At 45.8% G+C, this 20,671-nt stretch overlaps 1 protein-coding gene across 2 annotated transcripts in view; it reads left to right on the top strand.

Moving 5' to 3' along the window:
- Positions 1–19,141, top strand: part of NIN (ninein) — a 128,126-nt gene extending 108,985 nt beyond the window's left edge. For both annotated transcript variants that reach the window (XM_088444143.1, XM_088444145.1), the window contains 2 exons: positions 11,210–11,323; positions 16,553–19,141. In XM_088444143.1, the coding sequence (XP_088300269.1) occupies positions 11,210–11,323; positions 16,553–16,768 (330 nt within the window). In that variant the 3' untranslated portion in view covers positions 16,769–19,141. The remainder of the gene's footprint in view (positions 1–11,209; positions 11,324–16,552) is intronic.
- The last annotated feature ends 1,530 nt before the right edge of the window (positions 19,142–20,671 follow it).

Below are 20,671 nucleotides of genomic sequence, written 5' to 3'. Positions count from 1 at the left end.
CATGTTTCACAAATGACGCATGGGTGCCCAGTATTTCGCCCATAGCGCTGGACTAATGAATGGCTCTATCAGCCAGTTGTGGTGCCTTGGGGCCAGTAAAGAGATTATTAATCTATATTCAGATTTGTCCACATACAGCTTGCATCCTTGCGCTTTAAACAGCGCCTTCTATTTGCACAGTAGCGTTGAGCGTCTTTTGGTGTCGACTTATCTTCCAATGCGTCTTGTTAGCAAATCAATGTTAATAGCTTCTGCTGATTTAAAATGATATGCGGCATGCCTGTATTCTGTGTGCAACTGCGGCTGTATCTGCATACAGAATGCTACGTTAGTGACACAGCCGCTGGCACTGTAACGTAGCATTTAGCATGCAGACACACCCGCAGTCACACACAGAATACAGGCATGCCGCATATCATTTTAATCAGCAGATGCTGCTTGTGCATCCTTTGCACATCTCTTTGCAATTAAGACGCATTTGATGGTAAAACGTCACCCAAAAAGATGTACGGTGCTCACGCGTTATGTTTAACGCGACTTGTATATATAAAATCAAATGACTTAGGAGTCGAATTTCGAAAAATCCCTTCTTAGTGGGCACCTAAGGAAATGAAAAGGGCTGAAATGTTTCCTCCCCCTGTGTAATGTCCTGACTGACTCATTGTGGCTGCAGCAAAGTTCATATTCAAACACCAACTGTCACCCAAATTGCTGACAATCATCACTGGCAGTTGGTGTTGTTCCCCTATTTGAATAGGGAGGGCGACAGGGGCGGTCGTCCTGGGGCCCCCACACACTGTCCCCGGCCGGCCCCTTCCCCAAGATTAACAGGTTTTTATTTTTTTCTATCGGAGCCGCCTGGCACGGCCCGCGATTAAGCTCCGCTCCCTCTTCCATTTGGCCTCGCCCCCTTCAGCTGGCCTGCTGCCTCTGAACTTGGTAAGGAATAATGTTTATATGTAAGTGTGTGTATATACACACACACGCACCCTACATATATTTTGTTACAATAAATGTATGTATGTATAAAACTTTTATTGATAGGGGCCCCCACAGACCTTAATCCGGCCCTGGTGATGGTACAGTATTAGTAGCAGGGTTAGGGGGTAACGGTACAGTTTTGGTTTAAGTGTTGAGGGATAAGGACACAGTTTGGGTGCAGGGTGTTAGGGGGTAAGTGTACATTTTGGAGTGTAGTGTTAGGGACACACTGTCCTATTCAATTAGGTGCGAGAATAGCAAAAAATCTCTCACCTGCTGGGTTTTACCTCCCAGGTGCAGGATTTTTGCTATTTTGAGTAACGGGAGGTTTTTTTCCTCGCACCTCCAGAGCAACTCTGATTTTTCCTAAAATAGTTAATCTTAGGAAAAATCAGCAGGACCTCGGTGGCACCCCTCCACCAACCCCCCGAGGACTAGTTAAGCAATTGGAAGTTTCCTATTACCTTAATTAGTCCTTAATTATACTGTTTTTATACACCTAACTTCCGGATCTGACCCGGAGGTTGGAACAGTGTTCCAAACTGGATCAGACACTGAATTTAGCCGGCACCGACCCAGGACATTCCCGAGTCAGCGCCGTTCACACTAGAGCCAGGTCTGCAGTGACCCGGCTCTTCTGGCGTTGAAGTGGATGCTTGGAGTTGACTTAGGGGTCTAGTTACTGAGCAGTGTTAGGAGACAGAGTGAAAAGTGATACGGTGCCAGCCAATCAGCTCCCAACTGTCATTTTTCAAACACAGCCTGTGAGATGACAGTTGGGAGCTGATTGGCTGGCACCTTATCACTTTTCACTTCTCCTAACACTGCTTAGTAAATAGACCCCTTAATCTCCAAGAGCCACTGAAGCCGGTTAACCGTGACCTGGCTTGCGCCGTTTACACTGCAGGTTTTCACGGGTCATTCCAGTGTTAAACCCTGCAAGTTACCTGGGTTGGATTGCCGAATCCAACCCTCATCCCTTTTACACCTAGGAGCTACCCGGGTTAACCCTGCAATAACCCTGGTTTTAGCTCTGGTGTAAAGGGGTATAACTCACTTTCAGAAGCGGTGTCTTCTGCACCCAACGGGAATGTCAAATATATTACTAGGTGAGATGGAAATGGAAACAGTAAATATCTAAGGTCTACCTGGGTGAAACCGAGTACATTTGCTAGTCTTTTACAAAGCACAGACACATTATGCAGTACTGTATAAAGTGAATATGTCACCATTCGCAGCAGTGGAGCTTGCAGTCTTACTCCTCTAATGCGCTCAGGTTAGTTTTATAAGGAGCCAATTAAACTTTTGGACTGTGGGAGAAAGCTAGAGTATCCATAATAAGACACAAACAAGGGGAGAACATGCAAATCCCACACAGATCGGTCACTGCTCAGAATGGAAACCATGATCTCAGCACTGTGAATCATCAATGCTAACCACTGTGCCACCAGACACAGATCTAATTAGGGACTGACAACTCCTTGCAATCATCAGGCCGTTCTGAATGGTAGTTGCTCAAATCAATTTATCAGTACATCTACTAATGTCTAACCACTTATCTGATTTCCCAGACAATATTGGACCTATTTGGTTTTTTGGTAGGTAAAACCAGCCAGCGTAAGTTGGAGGCATACTCAGCTGGCCAACGCCGTCCACCCGCAATGGTTATCCCAGCCTGCGAACGCAAATGTAGCAGGGGGTGTTGGACAAATCATGCTGCAAATCACACATTAGTGTGTTGGAAAATATTTTCTCCAGTCGCACATAATGGGCAATTGCACTGCATGTTGTATTTTGACAATTGAAATTTTCAGTGGGGGAGGTGGTGGTGGATAGCATTTCCCATTGAATGACATGGACCCTCTGTAGGCAGGCTTATAAAGAATAGATTTTTGTGGTGCGCTCAGAGGCATTCATAGGAGTGTATATATCCTTAGTCTGCTATTTTATATAGACTCTCTTAGTTTGAAGTATTTCTTCTAAAAGTACATCGTCCAGACTGTAATCTGTGGGGAGGGTGTTCTTAGAAAAAAGGTTTTTATCATTTTCCAACAGTGGTATGTTAAGACTGTCTCTCCATGTAATCCATAATATATGGTTTATAGTTACAAGTCACAATGAAGGCTTACAGAATAAATGATGTCTGTGGCAATTCTCCTTTCTCCTCTCCACCTCAAATATAATATATGGCACAGTATCAGGAACTTGAGAAACACTATTGTGCGGGATAGGGTAGGAAAGCGTGTACTCACCCAGGGTGGGATGCACTAAACGAAAAATGCGGTAAAACCCCCCGTTACCGGATTTTCCTGTATGCATCAATCAGTTGGCTGCCGGGCTGCGATGTGGAGGGTAACGCCAACTTTTGGTGGAGTTACCCTATAGAAGCCTATGGGCTTCTACCGCATCACGCTGCTATGACAGATCAGATCCCTCCCAGCATGCCCCGCGGCTGTCGCGTCACTCTGCACATGCGCAGATGGACTCCCAGGTCATAAACCCGGAAGGCCACGGCGCAGGGCAGATCGCAAAGGACAGCTCTTATCGGAAGAGCTGTCCTTTGTGCTGCTGATCGCATATGTTAGTACATATGCGATAGCAGGGAGGCGGTGTCCGGCGGTAAGTATGAGGAGATGTTAGTGCATCTCGCCCCCAATCTTGCTGTATGCTTCCCCTCAGTCCCGTTGCTTGCAGAGGTGGTGTAGGAGTAATCAATATATATACATAATGTAAGTGGTGGTGTTGTTATTAATAGTGGACAATGTGGATAGTACAACACTATTTTATTTGTTTGGTAACAGAGACTCCAAAAAGCTGTGGCGTAGCTAAGGGGGGTCGAGCAGGGCACGTGCGTCATTGTCGGCGGCCATCTTTGCAGTGATTCATTCTTGTTAATACTGTTGTTGTTTTCGTTGTTCTGTTCATCGTCAGTTAAATTAGACCTCTCTCTGGTGTATCAGTACATTGGTCCTTTATTAATGTACTGATACACCAGAGAGAGGTCTAATTTAACTTAGAAGCTGAATAGAACAACGAACTCAGCAATAACAGTATTAACATGAATCACTGCAAAGATGGCCGCCGGTAATGAAGTACATGCAGTGGGGTTTTAGAGACTATAAAATCCCACTCTGGTGTCCACAACATACCACCTAAGACAAAGATCACTCCCAAAATGGCCACCAGTAACGGCGCATGCGCAGTGAGGATTCGAGGACTAACAATCGCGCTCTAGCGACCATCAGCATGAACAGGACGGCGGTGACACACCCGGAAGTGAGACATGCGGGACGTGGCAGACTGAGAATACAGGTAATCATTGGGCACCCTGTCTATTTAAGGAACAACTTAGAACTTTTTCAAGGGTGTCTGTTCCCCTCTACCTTGGATGAAACGCGTTGGAACACACGCCCCTTACAAACTGTACTACATTCAATCCTGGACATTTACCTTGACCTTCTACAGTTTGCATGCATTTGCTTTTAAATTACAGGACTTTTTTAGAGTCTGTTACTAAAGAAATAAAATAGTGTTGTACTACCCACATTGTCCACTATTAATAACACCACCACTTATATTATATATACTAATTACTACTAAACCACCTCTGCAAGCATCGGGACTGATGGGAACCAGCAGGAAGCATACAGCAAGATTGGGGGCGAGATGCACTAACATCTCCTCATACTTACCGCCGGACACCGCCTCCCTGCTGATCGCTTATGTACTAACATATGCGATCAGCAGCACAAAGGACAGCTCTTCCGATAAGAGCTGTCCTTTGCGATCTGCCCTGCGCCGTGGACTTCTGGGTTTATGACCCGGGAGTCCATCCGCGCATGCGCAGAGTGACGCAACGGCCGCGAGGCATGCTGGGAGGAATCCGATCGGATCCCTCATAGCAGTGTGATGCGGTTGAAGCCCATAGGCTTCTATAGGGTAACGCCACCAAAAGCTGGCGTTACGCTCCACATCGCAGCCCGGCGGCCAGCTGATTAATGCATACGCAAAATGCGTTAACGGGTTTTACCGCATCCCACCCTGGGTGAGTACACGCTTTCCTACCCTATCCCGCACAATAGTGTTTCTCAAGTTCATGATACTGTGCCATATATTATATTTGAGGTGGAGAGGAGAAAGGAGAATTGCCACAGACATCATTGTGACTTATTATAACTATAAACCATATATTATGGATTACATGGAGAGACAGTCTTAACATACCACTGTTGGAAAATGATAAAAACCTTTTTTCTAAGAACACCCTCCCCACAGATTACAGTCTGGACGATGTACTTTTAGAAGAAATACTTCAAACTAAGAGAGTCTATATAAAATAGCAGACTAAGGATATATACACTCCTATGAATGCCTCTGAGCGCACCACAAAAATCTATTCTTTATACGTTCACTAATACGAGGTTGGGTTACCTCTTTATGTGGAGCTGCTAGGGACATTTAAGTTAAGACCCAGAGCGCTGTACTACTACCATTTAAAAACTAAGCAGGAGTGCTTTGCTATAAACACGCACAACTTAGGTGACAATGTCACTTGTCAACTATCTTCCGACCCGTGTTGCATCTACTGGGCCGAGCAGGGAATCTCTTGCTGGGACCATTAGATGCAGAGCAGGTAAGTGACCGTTTTTGGTAAGATATGTTATAGAACAAATAAGAGTTTAGCCTTGTGTGGAACGATTCTTTACATATATAGTAGTTGCAAAATAAACTAAACTGCTAAATTGTCTGTATTACACATGAGACATAGGGCCTGATTCAGTAAGGTCGCTATTGCAAATCCATTTACGCATGCAGTTAAACAGCAATAGTATGCTAATCCATTGTGATCGCTATGCTGCAGCACGACATAAGGACGCCCACTTTACCTTACACATATCCGTAATGTTTAGCAAGACTGTGAAACCATCGGTACAATAGAGTACCATCGCAGTCTCACGCACACTTGCACAAGCTCTGACCTTACTCATAGTGTGCGCTGAATTTAGCAATTCCTGAGTCCTCAAGCTGCGAAAGGTATCGCAGTGGATAATTTATGCACGCCCCCTTCACCACCCACAAACGGTACTTCTTGTCAATCACTCTGTGATGGGTCTGCGTAGTCACTGCGATCACAGGGCCCGATTCAGACCCGCTCGCTAGGCTGTGTTCGTACGTAGCCTGCCGATGTTTGCAAAGTGCGCAAACTAGTCTATGCAATCGGGAAGCGTTCGCACCCTGTACATAGACGCCTCGCTAGAATAAGGGACAGGACGAGCCATTTGTGGGTGGTGACGGGTTAGTCGATGGAAACGGGGGTGTCTGAACGCCGTTTCAGGGGCGTGCGTAATTAAGACGCATAGTCAGCATACACGTCACATGGCTGAATTACACACAGCTGCACTCGCAGTGCTTGCTGTAGGGTATGGTCTGCCACAAGTGGTGCGGGTCCGATGTTACAGATTGTTGAATACACTTCCTGGAGATGACGTGTATTACTAAGGGAAAGTGGGCGTCTTATGACAGGCTCGTGGGTGTCTAAATACATAAAGCGATCGCACGCGAAGACATAGTCGGCGTGCTAATGTCTTCCCGTGCGATAGTGGGATTTGCATACTTTGACAGCTGTGTGCGAACGGGTCTGAATCAAGCCCACAGTCCCGATTGTAGTGGCCGGTTCGCGCACTGCGATGCATGCGCAGACCGAAACAATGGCCGATTGCGTGTGTATTAGCACGTAAGTAAAATTATTGTTATGGTATTTTGGTTAATATGTTTAGTGTAAGGAGCATGGAGGACCATGCACGTAATAAACCGCTAGTGAGTTTATTGAGAATCTGTGGCGCTACTTCCAAGTGTCATCCAACCAACCTGGAAGAATCACTCCTAAACCGTGTGCAGACCTGATAGCCTACAGCCATGAAGCTGATGATAGCCTACAGCCATGAAGCTGATGATAGCCTACAGCCATGAAGCTGATGATAGCCTACAGCCATGAAGCTGATGATAGCCTACAGCCATGAAGCTGATGATAGCCTACAGCCATGAAGCTGATGATAGCCTACAGCCATGAAGCTGATGATAGCCTACAGCCATGAAGCTGATGATAGCCTACAGCCATGAAGCTGATGATAGCCTACAGCCATGAAGCTGATGATAGCCACTTAGCCTACAGCCATGAAGCTGATGATAGCCACTTAGCCTACAGCCATGAAGCTGATGATAGCCACTTAGCCTACAGCCATGAAGCTGATGATAGCCTACAGCCATGAAGCTGATGATAGCCTACAGCCATGAAGCTGATGATAGCCTACAGCCATGAAGCTGATGATAGCCTACAGCCATGAAGCTGATGATAGCCACTTAGCCTACAGCCATGAAGCTGATGATAGCCACTTAGCCTACAGCCATGAAGCTGATGATAGCCACTTAGCCTACAGCCATGAAGCTGCTGTTGCAGAAAAATGTGATTCTACAAGTACTAGACCGACGCAAACAGCATTTTTCAGACACAATGAATTAGGAGTTTGAAAATTAACTTTAAGAGTCTAATGGTTCACAATAATAATAATACGGTCTGGAACAATTTAGTGTCAGTTGTATTACAGACAAATCTGTTGATTTTAAGGGGTTGAATACTTATGTAAGCCACTTTATATATAAAAAAAGAAAAAAAAAATGACATAGCAGCACCCCCACATAATAACATGCATGTCATGTGTTATGCAGTCATATTATCGACCTTCACAATGTCGACGCTAATGTGGAATGGCTATAAATTAAGTTGTCGACATTCAAAATATCTACATTTAACATGTCTCCATATTGCTAGTCTATATTATGAACATACTATATCACCGTTCGAGTTAGATAGTATTGTCGACATCGAGAATATAGGGCGCCCTCCTAATAGAGGCTGAGTAGAGGCTGCCAGCTCTCCCAGGGGTCCGCCAACACCCAGAACCTAGGTAGAATATAGTGGTAGAGCCAAAAAAGCCTGTATCAGACCCGTGAGACACAAAGAAAAATGTATAGAGAATATATGACAATATATTTATTGTAATAACAAAAGCATTACTTCAATAATAAAATCAGTACGTTGATCTTACATTTCCATATATAACATTCTGCATGTAGAGAAATTCTTCACATAACTAAAAGGCCATAAGCTAAGAAATCTAGTATGAAGTGGTTTTGAGTTTAGATCCGCTTTTCCTGTAAGCTTTTCCTGTATGCATAAAACTTTGTATCATTGCAATAGGTAAACCCATTCCATGTGAAACTATATAAGGAGCCGCTATTACAATTGAGATTTTGGGAAAGTCACAAATAGATATTAGAATAAGAATACTAGGAATCGCCTTGAGTTGATACTGTGTTTACCTATTGCAATGATACAAAGTTTTATGCATATGCCACTTTGTGACTTGGAAGCATTCTAGAGGCTGGATTACAGGAAAAGCGGAACGGGTATGAAATACCGCCGGCTGTGCGGCCGGCGGTTCGATTCCCGTCAGTGGCAGCCCGACAAGAGCAGAGTTAGAAGCAGCGGGAGCCCGACAGCGCTGGAAATCCCGATCGTGGATAGGCAAGTATCTACTAACCTAACCCCCCTAACCCTCTTTAGGGGTGCCTAACCCTAACTTCCCCCCCAAGTGCCTAACCCTAACCACCCCCTTCCCCGCTGCCTAAACCTAAGTCCCCCGGGGGGTGCCTAACCCTAAGTCCCCCCCAGGGGTGCCTAACCCTCCCTCCCCCTAGCCTAACCCTAACCCGGGGGGTGCCTACCCCTAAGTCCCCGCCGGGAGCCCTAAACCTAACCCTCCCCCCCCGCGGCTGTCCGCTCGCGGCGCCCGGCATCACTACGATCGGGATGCCGGGCGCCGGTCTCCCGGCGTCTACATCTAGACGCCCGGCATTTCACCCTTGCCGGGATATGACAGTCGGGAAGCCGGCTGCCGGTATTTAGGCAGTCGGCTTCCCGATTGCTTCACTTTCACATATAACAGAATCAACCAATACTGTTACCGCAGTGTTACCCCAAAATACCAGTGTCAGGTTGTTGGGGACCGGACTATGTAACATCCCTGGGGCCTGCCATAGCTGCTATGTTTTGCCGTGTGATTGGGGTATGTAACTTTCCCTTAATGTGTGTTACTATCTCCAGGAAGTGTATTAAACAATCGGTAACATCAGCTGACATCGGACCCATACGCAGCACTTGTGGTTGACCATACCCTACTGTGAGTGCTGCAGTGTGTAATTCAGCCATGTAATGTGTATGCCGACGATGTGTCTTAATTATGCACGTCCCCGAAATGGCGTTCAGATGTACAGATACGCCTGCGTTCGCAAAACACCACACCCCCGTTACCATCAACCACCCCGTCACCACCCACAAACTGCTCGTCCTGTCACTAATGCTTGGGTAGCGGCTGTGTACTGGGTGCGAACGTTTCCCGATCGCATGGACTAATTTGCGCACGCGCACTGTGTCTTGTACGCATGCGCATATTGCAAACATCGGCAGGCTGCGTGCGAACACAGCCTTGTGACCGGGTCTGAATGAGACCCTGAGACCTTAGAACCGGTTGCAGACTGCGAGCTAGGGTTCCCCTATGTGTTCCAACACCCTTGTGTTCAAAACGGTTTAATCTCTTTTTACTTTCATTACTAGATTACAATACAGGTACCAATTCCTGGTTATTTTTATGCAAGAGAGGAGCAGAGTTACAAATGACATGACCACAAGTAGACAATCGGTCTGCACTATTGTCAGCAGCGATAGGTCCCATGAACACTGGATATAATAGTAACTGGCTTGTCAGATATATTACATCCCATTTTCATCAGTGGTGTTTTGTGTCTATCTGAGCGGATATTGGGAAACCGGAATATGTGTCATCTGAAGAACACGCAAACACCCCAAACCCAGTGTTTCTCAAAGTCTGTCCTCAGGACCCCCATACTCTGTGCGATATAGCATCCAAACATGAGGGATTGGAACAATTTTGTGGCTATATCGGTCTGTGTGTGGGTATGATACCGGCCAGTGCGCGTTCCCGTGGGATTGTACATCGCTCCTCCAGTTCTTTCTGCATGTTCAGTTGATCTGGGGGAGCTATGTACGGTCCCATGCAGTGGGGTGCCAGCATGTCGGGAGGTCGGCCACCCGATCGCTCAGTGGATGGGTCGACCGCCCGATATGTTGGCCATCGGATCGGCTGGCGCATCGCAAGGTGCATATTGCACTGTGTATGGGGGCCTTAACAGTTCAGGTTCAGACCACCCATTCCGGTTTTAAAAATTAGAGTCAACAAAATATACACCCATCCACCAGCTAGGAGATCTGGAAAACATGACCTGTTTGAGGTCATGAGGACAGAATTTGCGAAACTCTAACCCCCCCACTAGTTTACAACAACTTATTGCGTTAGCGCGGCTTTCTTAACCGGATAGGACTGGATTATGGTGGATCTTTGTCAAAGTGCACAGGTTCCACACATCGGGGTCAATCCATTTGTTTTGTTGTTGTCTCAGTTAGAAAGTACACAGCTTACAGTGTGCGGAGCATCTGCCTATATCTATGCTATTTATTATAAAAGTAATTGCCACATATTTCAGCTAATCACAGCCATCTGTTCTGGCGCTCGGGGCCTGATTTAGACCCGCTCGCTAGGATGCACAAGAACGGATGTATCTAGCATAGGGTTGGGTACCGGATCCCGGTGGTGGCAAGCATCCTTACCCTAACCTCTCCCTCCCATAGCCTAAGCCCTAAACTAACCCTCCCTTTAACCCAAATACTTACAGTCTGGATGCCGGTGGTTGGGATTCTAGTGCTGCTGTCGGATTCCGGCGCCATTACTTCAGCTGCCGACATCCCGACTGCCGGGATGCTGACAACTTCCCCGTTGCAGATGCACGAGCCCCCGCATTAGCTGAACCTATACTCGCATTAGAATAAAGTATTAAATAAGGCTTCGGCAGCTGCCCGCTCCTACACCCACTTGGCCTGCGGCTCAGATTCAGCCCATAATTATTCCCGGATGCTGAAGGAACCCAGTCACTAGAGGCGTCCGTATGGATGATGTTTGGGTTTCAGTAGAGCCCCAATATAATTTTAGGATTCTGATTTTCTTCCATCCCTCATCCTGGTGCCGTCAGCTGTGTCTGTTCATGTATTGGTCATTGCAAGTCGTGTTATATTCTCATATCTCCCCTCCCCTAGAGTGACCAGGAGCAGCTGCTGAGAAAGATGGAGGAGCGCATGCTGGAAGTGGAGCAGAAACTAAGGATTGTGAAAATGTTCCTGCAGGAAAAAGTAAATCAGCTGAAAGAACAGGTAAGTGTTTCGTCCTACTTTAAAACATCCATTTATAAACCATGGTGGGGCTTCAGCGCAGTACAAGATTCAAATAGGGGAGCCACACCAACTGCCACCCAAAACACTGCCAAACATAGATGGCTGGAACTCACTGGCAGTTGGTGTGACTCCCCTATTTGAATTTTGGACTGTACTGCAGCCTCATCCCTGGAGCCGCCACGGTTTATAAATACTTCAAAAAAGGAAATCGACAGCCGTCACCAAGGTCATCGTGCAGTTTTGACCAAATCGGCATTTCAACATTGATTCCTAATGTTGTTGTTTTTTTTTTTTTAAACTCACTGAAGAGCAGCTGCTATTCTCTACCAGGGTAACGTCACTAAGGGGCAGGTTTATTACAATTTCCATTTAAAGCCAAAAATTTTTGATCCGTATGGCGTGAGATGTCTGGCGGGACTTAGAGGCTCCGCTACTGGTGGCAACTTCTGTGCTTTAGTACTTTTCCCAAAATTTTGCTTCTCGATTTTCTAATAGTGTATTATGGGCCTGATTCATGTTTGTACACAATGAATATGTTCACACAACGGAGCGATTATAGGGCGACTGCGCATGCGATCGTACTGCGTGCACTTCAAGTTACATTTTGCAATGACGCTCGCAGTCAGGATGTAGTCACAAAGTGATTGACTGAAAGGGACCGTTTAGAGGGGTCAACGGGGATTGTTTGAAAAAAAAAAAAAAGCAGGGGTGTCATAGCCGTTATCGGGGCGTGTATCTGCCGTCAGCTGCAGTCGTGTACAGATGTGTCCACATACATCTAGTCTCCTTGGGCGTTAAACAACTCTTCCAGTCGCACCATGCCTTCACGTGATTCGGTAGAATCGAGCGTCTTTTTCGTGCGAGTTTTTACCTACAAATGAGTCTTATTGGCACAGCAATGGAATCGGATGCACAAGCAGCTTACAATGATACGCGGCATGCCTATGTTCTGTGCGCGACTGCGGCTTCATCTGCATGTGAAATGCTACGTTACAGCCGCTGACACTAACGTAGCGTTTCGCATGCACATAAACCCTCAGTCGCGCACAGAATATAGGCAAGCCGCGTATCATTTTAATCAACAGAAGTTATCACTGTGCGAATAAGACGCATTTGAAGGTAAAAAGTCGCACAAAAAGGTGCTTGCTGCTACAGAGTCACACAGCTCACACGTTGTGTAACACTACTTGTAGCGCACGGAGGATGGATGGATGTGGACACATCTGTATGTAGTGTAACATGGTGCCTGCGTCGTTACTGCAGAGGCTATAGCGCTACCCTAGCAGTCAATGTTCCTCGTTCTTGCGTTTAGTCTGCATGTGTGTACACAGTTGGTGGTCGTCTGTCTTTTCTGGGTGACAACTTCACTTGCGAAGATTAGCAGTTCCGAAGCCTTAAAAAAAAAAAAAAAAAAAATCTCAATTGCGTATAAACATGAATTAGGCCTTATGTACCGTGTTTACGATTAGTATTTTTTGTTGCAAAGGAACTGGTATAAAAAAAACAGTAGACTAGGCAGAATGATATAGGGCACCGGGTCGCCCATCCTGTATGAGGGATTTGCGCCGTGCATCATTGTACATAATCTGCTACTTCATAACGACAAAAAATTACTAATTCTAAACACTGTATTTAGGGCCTGATTCAGAGCCGCTCGCTCTGAATCAGGGCCGGGCTTTTTTTTTTTTTTGTAGCGGCCTCTTGCATAGCTGTGGGTGACCACCCACAGCTATAGCGAGCGGCCATGATGATGGTTGCGATGGTCAAGACCATCGGGCTTGCGACGAGACCCTTGTGGTAGGGTCTCGTTCATCGCAAGCCCCAGAGAGCTTTCGGCTCTAACAGCCCGTCGCTAGCAGGGTCTCGCGCATGCGCACGACTGAGCCGGCTCAGTCATGCGCTGTGGGCCACCACCGACCCCGTTGCGAGCGCTCAGCGCTTGTGACCGGGTCTGAATCAGGCCCTTAGTACACTATTAGCTATTTAAAAGTAGGGATGTGCGCCGGACCATTTTTTTTGGATTTGGTTCTAATTCGTCGTCCGGCTTTAGATTTGGATTTGCCAAACTGCGGTGACTGGATTTGGATTTTTGTACAAAGATTTACAAAAAAAGCTAAAATCACATAAATTGGTCTTTTTTTTTCTTCCTAGAGTATTATTAACCTCAATAACATTAATTTCCAGTCAATTTAGACCATATCACAGCTTATAATATTGTTTTCAACATTATTTGCCAAAGGTTGCAGTGAGCTGACTGGTTACTAAGCAACAAAGCAGCGGCACAACGACACAGACACCACAGTATAAAGCACATCTATGTCACATTGCCACACAGCAGTGGCAGAAATGAAAAGTAGTGCACCCACTCAGTGGGGTACGGCCAGCAGAGTCACAGTACTTGTTTACATAGTGGGCTACGGCCCAAGGAGTCACAGTGCACAATCTTATTCACATTACACCGCACACAGGGCCTGATTCACATTACACCATAAAGTAGTGTCTCTTATTTGTTACGACACACAGTAGTGACCCTTTTACACAATGCCCACAGTAGTGCCCCTTTTACACAATGCCCACAGTAGCGGTGTCCCTTACACAATGCCCCCAGCAGTGGTGCCCCCTATGCAGTCCCCTTAGTAGTAGGGTCCCCTATGCAGTGCCCCCCAGTAGTATGCCCCCCATTAGCAGGCCCCCCCCAGTAGTATGGCCCCCCCAGTAGTAGGCTGCCCCAGTAGCAGTACCCCCCCAGTAGTAGGCTGCCCCATTAGTAGCCCCCCCTGTAGTATGCCCCCCCTGTAGTAGTAAGCCCCCCCCAGTAGTATGCCCCCCCCAGTAGCAGCCCCCCCCCAGTAGCAGACCAACCACCTAGTAGTATAGCCCCCCCAGTAGCAGGCCCCTCAGTAGTATGGACCCCCAGGAGTATAGCCCCCCCCCCCGTAGCAGGCCCCCCCAGTAGTATGGACCCCCAGTAGCAGACCCCCCCCCAGTAGTGCCCCCGGCCCTTGCACAAGTAAAAAAAAAAAAAAAAAAACAAACTTACCTGTATCCCCGCTCCCGCGCCGTCCGCTCTGCTGACACACGCTGAGGAGGGAGCCGGAAGACGGAGCTCATGCGTGAGCTCCAGCCGGCTCCCTCCGTGCAGCAGCCAATGAGAGTCTGTGTGACTCTCATTGGCTGCTGTAACAAACACACAGCTGCCGCTGGCGGCTGTGTGTTTGTTCTGTGTAGGGCAGAGCGCTATCACAGCGCTCTGCCCTACACAATAGGAGCCCTGATGTCGGATTCTCTAGTGAGAATCCGACATCAGGCGGCCGCCGTTCGGCCCCGAACGGGGATCCAAGTCAGGCGGTGAACACCCGAACAGGGTTCGGGTGGACTCGGATCCCCAATGTTCGGAGCGGTTCGGATTCTATAGAATCCGAACCGCTCATCTCTACTTAAAAGTCTGTAATCCAGATAAAAAGATGATGTTTTATACTGCAGGACCTCTTACTTTTTCCTGAATTGCGTATCTCAGGGGTCTAGTTACTAAGCAGTGTTATGAGACAGAGTGAAAAGTGATAAGGTGCCAACCAATCAGCTCCCAACTGTCATTTTTCAAACACAGCCTGTGAGATGGCAGTTGGGAGCTGATTGGCTGGCACCTTATCACTTTCTTATCACTTTTGACTTTGTCTCATAACACTGCATAGTAACTAGACCCCTTAATTTGCTTATAGTATTTAGGATTAGTACAACGCAGTAAGACACATTAAGAAAGTGTCACATGGCATGGCGAAATTGCAAAGTCCGTGGTGCACTGAACTGGGCTACTTGGAGCGATTTCATGAGAGGTGTGTGTTGGCACATATGTAGATGCTGGAACATGGGCTCGGATAACCGTCCGTGCCAATGAATGCTAAAAAAGTAAAGTAATCCCTTACACAATCACTTTACTTGCAGGTTTGGACCCTGTTCAGCGCGTCACGCGCGTGTATTACTGGAGATGGATCTGAGGGGTTTGATGCGCAAAATGTAACGGCCCTAGGCTGAACTTTTCAGAGCTTGATGAATGGGGCATTGTTGCAGTTACCATAGAAACTGTATTTTAGGGTAAAGAGGGGGGACTGCACCTGATCTCCCCGGTTTCTGCTGCGATAGCAAGGTTTTAAAGGAGTTCCAATTCAGATGTACTAAGCCTTGCAGAGTGATAAAAGTGGAGAGAGATAAAGTACCAGCCAATCAGCTCCTATCTGCCATATTTCAAACACAACCTGTAACATGGTTAGAAGCTGTTTGGCTGGTACGTTACCTCGAATCCACTTTATCACTCTCCAAGGCTTAGTACATTTCCCCCTATATCTAAAACTGCCTGTCCAATGACACCAACAGGAGCAGGGAGGGCGTGGTCATCCTCGCACTGATGGCATCTGACATTTCTATCACTGTAGGAGTGTAGTAAATGCAGCTTTTGATTGGATTAGCTGATGCTTCGGTCCAATCACATTACACATATAATGCACACACCTCCTCCTAGAGCATAAAAGCACACACCAATGGACTTAGGGCCTGATTCAGCCAGGATCACAAATCTGCTTATACGCACGCAAATGCAGTTGCTAATATCCGCAGGGATATGCAAATGTGTGCATTCGCAATGCGATCTCAGTCTAACAAGGACGCCCACTTCCCCTTACCCTTACCTTGGACCCATACGCACATGTAAGGCAGGTCAGACCTCACTCCGGAATTGCTCACTTCAGCGCACGCTATTAGGCCTGAGGCTGCGTATGGCCATGAAGTTGATAATTTATGCACAGCGTTGCAATGCACTGGCACGCCTGCTTTCGTCCGATCGCAAATGCTAGTTCGTGCACTGCGATGCATATGCATGCGCAATGCGAATTAATCGGCCGACTGCGTGTGTCTTGGCTCTTGCGATCCGTGCTGAATCAGGCCCTTAATCCTCTGCTACAGTCTCCCCTCTTTGCCGTCGGTCAGCTAGCTGTGTACCCAGGATTGATGGCCGGCTTTGAGAGAGGAGGGACCCTCACTGAAGAGTTTCCCCAACTACGGCCCATAAGTAACAGCCTGTGGGATATAGGCAGCTGCGAGATTTTGTCAATTTAGCCGCTAGATTTAAACCAATAATTTATTTTTAGGCAAAACCAACCTGGTATATTGCAACTATTTTTTTTTTTTTAAGACCTATCCCCCTTTATCTTACAGGTCATCCGGAACACAAGAGCAGATGCTACGATAAAAGACTTGTATGTGGAAAATTCTCAGTTGCTGAAGGCTCTGGAGATGAGCGAGCAGAGGCAGCACACGGCAGAGAAAAAGAACTACTTGCTAGAGGAAAAGATCTGTGGACTGAGTAAAATAGTGCGAGAACTGGCACCAAGCGACCCGGGCACAGTCCTCTCCCCTCGTCGGCAGTTGTAGCTGGATGATGGAGGTCCACCAAAGGACTAGACTATGCAATGCTACCTTATGGCTAACTCCTATCACTGCCTCCCGATATGTGCAAATGGAAAGCTACAACAATGAGACTTCAAGATCATAAAATCGCCATACATACAGTAACTACGGCCACAAATTGCATCGGAGTACTCATTTATCCTTCTACTGTACTTGACGCCTACGCTCAAGAGACATTTTAAGGAGTCAAGCGATCATCACTACAAACTCCATGGCCCATATCTCACCGATAGGCTGCGTGGAATATTTGTTGAGTCCAAAAACTGGTCGTCTCCACAACTGTTTAGGTGATGGAACCACTTCACTATCATAAGATCTTTAAAGTGCAATGTGACACCAATATCACTGCCATGTTTATGTCTCGGTTGTTGGTGGGACGATCTATTTTAAAGCAAAGGATTGTTCACATGAAGACTACCTGTGATATGCACTATTGTTCCAGCTGTGTATAATACTTTTATGACTGTAAATGCGGACAGAAAGATTAACAATGAGACGTGGTTGTAGGCACTTGCTGGACAAGTGAACCTCAGCCGTAGCAGCTCCACTCACTTATAGCTAATGCTCTAGCCAACTTAATGTTCTGTATGCTAAAGCTGGCCACACACCTAAAGATTATCATCTTTCCAACCTGCCAAATAACTTTGTCTGAACGACCGTTTTTGTCAGTTTTCCAGCGTTTGAGAGCAAACGGCCGATCGGCATTTGCTCCCATACATGACCGGATTTTCGTTCCAATCAGCTGATTATTTGGCTGGTTGGAAAGATAACCTCTAGGTGTGTAGCCAGCTTTAGTTTGGTTCTTCATCAACTTAGTTTGACAATGGTCCCCTCATGTTTCCACTCTGATTTTTACTTTACCACTCTTTATATCCACCACGGTTGTGTGTGTTTTCATTGACCTTGTATACAACACAGAGCTGCTCTGGGGTTAACATTTTATCCAAAGCTGATCTGTGTGGTATCCAAGGGTTAGTGGAAACTAAAGCTTCTTGTGAAAAACAAAAAAGAGAAGCTATATCAAAGCTTGGAGAGAGATTTAAAGTGGAGAACCTTCCAAAAGCAACCAACCAATCAGCTTCTAACTTTATCCAGCACTGTCTTTCAAATGACAGATAGAAGCGGATTGGTTGGCCGCTTTGGGAAACTTCTCCTCCACTTTTTCTCTCTCCAAGGCTTGATTACATCTCCCTTCAATTAATATATTTAATGAAAGTAGCTAAATGGCATGTACCTACCAATAAATAATAAGGATTCTCCCTTCAGATGACCCAACTAGAAGATCTACTAAATCTGCCTCCTTAGCAATAATCTGGGCTTCGGAATTGGCTGCTATGAAAAGCAAAGTGTCAGGGGGATGAGAAATCCTCAGATAACTAAGCCATTTCTTACAGGAAACCTCTATCAATTTATATCAGCACTTAATAATTAGCTATTGGAATAGACTGTGTTAACAGATTGTGCTAGGTCCACTTCAAAGGGCAATCAAGTAAATCATACACGTCAATCTACTGTGGAACACCACGAGTGCACCTATACATTGTCAAACTATGACGTTATATGTTGTGAAGTGCAAGCTAGTCACATAATATGCAGCAGGGTGATTAATGGTTCAGCCAACAAAATGGCTGCCGGGACTTGAGGTGGGCATTGAATAATCGGTCATACTTCTCAGATCTCAAGCGAGATACAAATATAGGACACTTCAAAAGGTCTTCAAATGCAGAGTGCAATTTATTACACTGCCGGTCATACACAAGTATATATTTAATTATTTGCCACTGCCACCTACTGATGTACTGTAGTTCTAATTTAAGTGAAGGAAATGGTTTATGATATTTTTTTTTTTACCTTTGTAAATATTTCAAAATAAAATGTAATTATCTATTTTGGAAATAAGACCATTATGCCGGATATTGTGCCGACTTGAAAAGAGCCAATAACATGTTTGCGTTATTTATTTTGCACCCCTGAACACTTTCCTTTACAAATTCTCAAGCACTTAAAGTAACTACAGCTGAAGCGCCCGGGGGCACTAACCTGCGGGCTGAATGGATATGTCTGAGAGAAGATTGGTGACCAGGGATATCGCTGAGGCACAGGACCAATATTTTTCAGGCTCCGCTGTCTCGTGAGTTGATAGGAGGAGGTGATAGTGTTATGAAAGTTGGCTCGGCCCATGTAATAGCTGCCGCCATGTGTAGCCGATTTCTCTTTACCAATTCTCTCGGGCAGCCTGTCCTCTATACGTCATTGTTACTGTGTCCTCATCATAACTGTAAACATTATGCTTTACTGTCACATTTAGGGGTCTATTTACTAAGCAGTGTTAGGAGAAGTGAAAAGTGATAAGGTGCCAGCCAATCAGCTCCTAACTACCATTTTTCAAACACAACCTGTGAGATGGCAGTTGGGAGCTGATTGGCTGGCACCTTAGAAGTGAAGAGTGATAAGGTGCCAGCCAATCAGTCCCTAACTGCCATCTGTGTTTGAAAAAGGACACTTGGGAGCTGATTGGCTGGCACCTTATCACTCTTCATTTCTCCTAATACTGCTTAGCAAATAGACCCCTTAAACTTATAATGCTGAACAGGCTTGAAATAACATTACTGCCCGTCAGCATTCTCTAGTCGACAGATCATGCCTAACTTTCTGGTATGAAAAACCCACAAATACATACAAAAGGTTTCTCTCTCTAACTGCCACCTTACACGCATGTGTCATAGCAGCACCATGAGATTGTTGCAATGATTTTGTTCCTGTATAAAATGTTTTTGTTTTTTTTGGGACAATTTTATTTTATTATGGTTTCTCCTTTTGCAATAAAAGCACATGAAGAAAACAATAGTCCTCTTGTTGTTCTGTAATTACATTTGTTTGACTTTCCCAAGTTTTTGGATAAGGGGACAAGAGCAAAATTAGGTTTAAGAACTTTGGGGTTCCGAGTCGAATAGAGTGCCGACTCTGATCACTTTTGAGGTTCCGAGTAGAACGGAAGTCTCGTCTCGGGTGTGCTGTAAATTCAGATTTAACAAAACAACTAATTTTGGGTTTTGGATTGTGTGCGCACAGGTCCACATTACATGATTTTAGCTGTTAGTTTTAGATTTCTTTAAAACTGATAAAAAAAAAGGGGACTATGTATTAATAATTGCGGTACTGCTGCGATTAACAGTCCAACTCGCCGGGCTTATTTTAATTTTTAATAAAAATATCCCGGCTATGTACTACCGGGAACTCCCGGGGCAGTGGTTGCGGTAACCACGGTCCCCACGAGGTATATCCCCGGCATTTAGGAGAAGTCTCTCACAAAAGTAAAAGACTACCCCGGGGGAAGCCAACACTGCGCATGCGTACAGCACCAGCTTCCAGAGCCGGCCAGGGGCTGCAAGGGAGAGGTCGAAAGATCTCTCTCCTTCCCCTGGAGACCCCATAGACAGTTTACACCATCTGAAGATGAGCAACCACCATACCTTCTATTTGTACTTCTGAGAGGCATGAAGGGAGCCAGCATTGGGAGGATGTGCTGGTCCTTATAGTGCCATTTGGAGGTTTCTGGGGTACCTCCTCGGTGAGTCAGCTCTCGGCTTATATATGTGCTGTTATCATGCAGTACATTAATTGTAATTATATGAGCCAGAGTGGGTGCTACTATTTGGTAGCAATAATTATTTTGGGGTGAGTGTTTGGGAAGGGGGCCCCCAGGGTTATTCTGGCTGGGCCTTTTTTAGGGCATCACCACTTAATTCACATAAATACTATTTCATCACTTTTGTATTGGTTTGTTTATTATCTATGTAATTTTAATTCTTTCTTATTATATTAACACTTATTGATTTATCTTTTACACATCTATACTTTACACTT

The sequence above is a fragment of the Taudactylus pleione genome, unplaced genomic scaffold (assembly GCF_031769625.1).
Source record: "Taudactylus pleione unplaced genomic scaffold, aTauple2 ptg000350l, whole genome shotgun sequence".
In the NCBI taxonomy this organism is placed as follows: domain Eukaryota; kingdom Metazoa; phylum Chordata; class Amphibia; order Anura; family Myobatrachidae; genus Taudactylus; species Taudactylus pleione.
The sequence above is the reverse complement of the archived record's forward strand: the minus strand, read 5'-3'. Positions and strand labels throughout refer to the sequence as shown.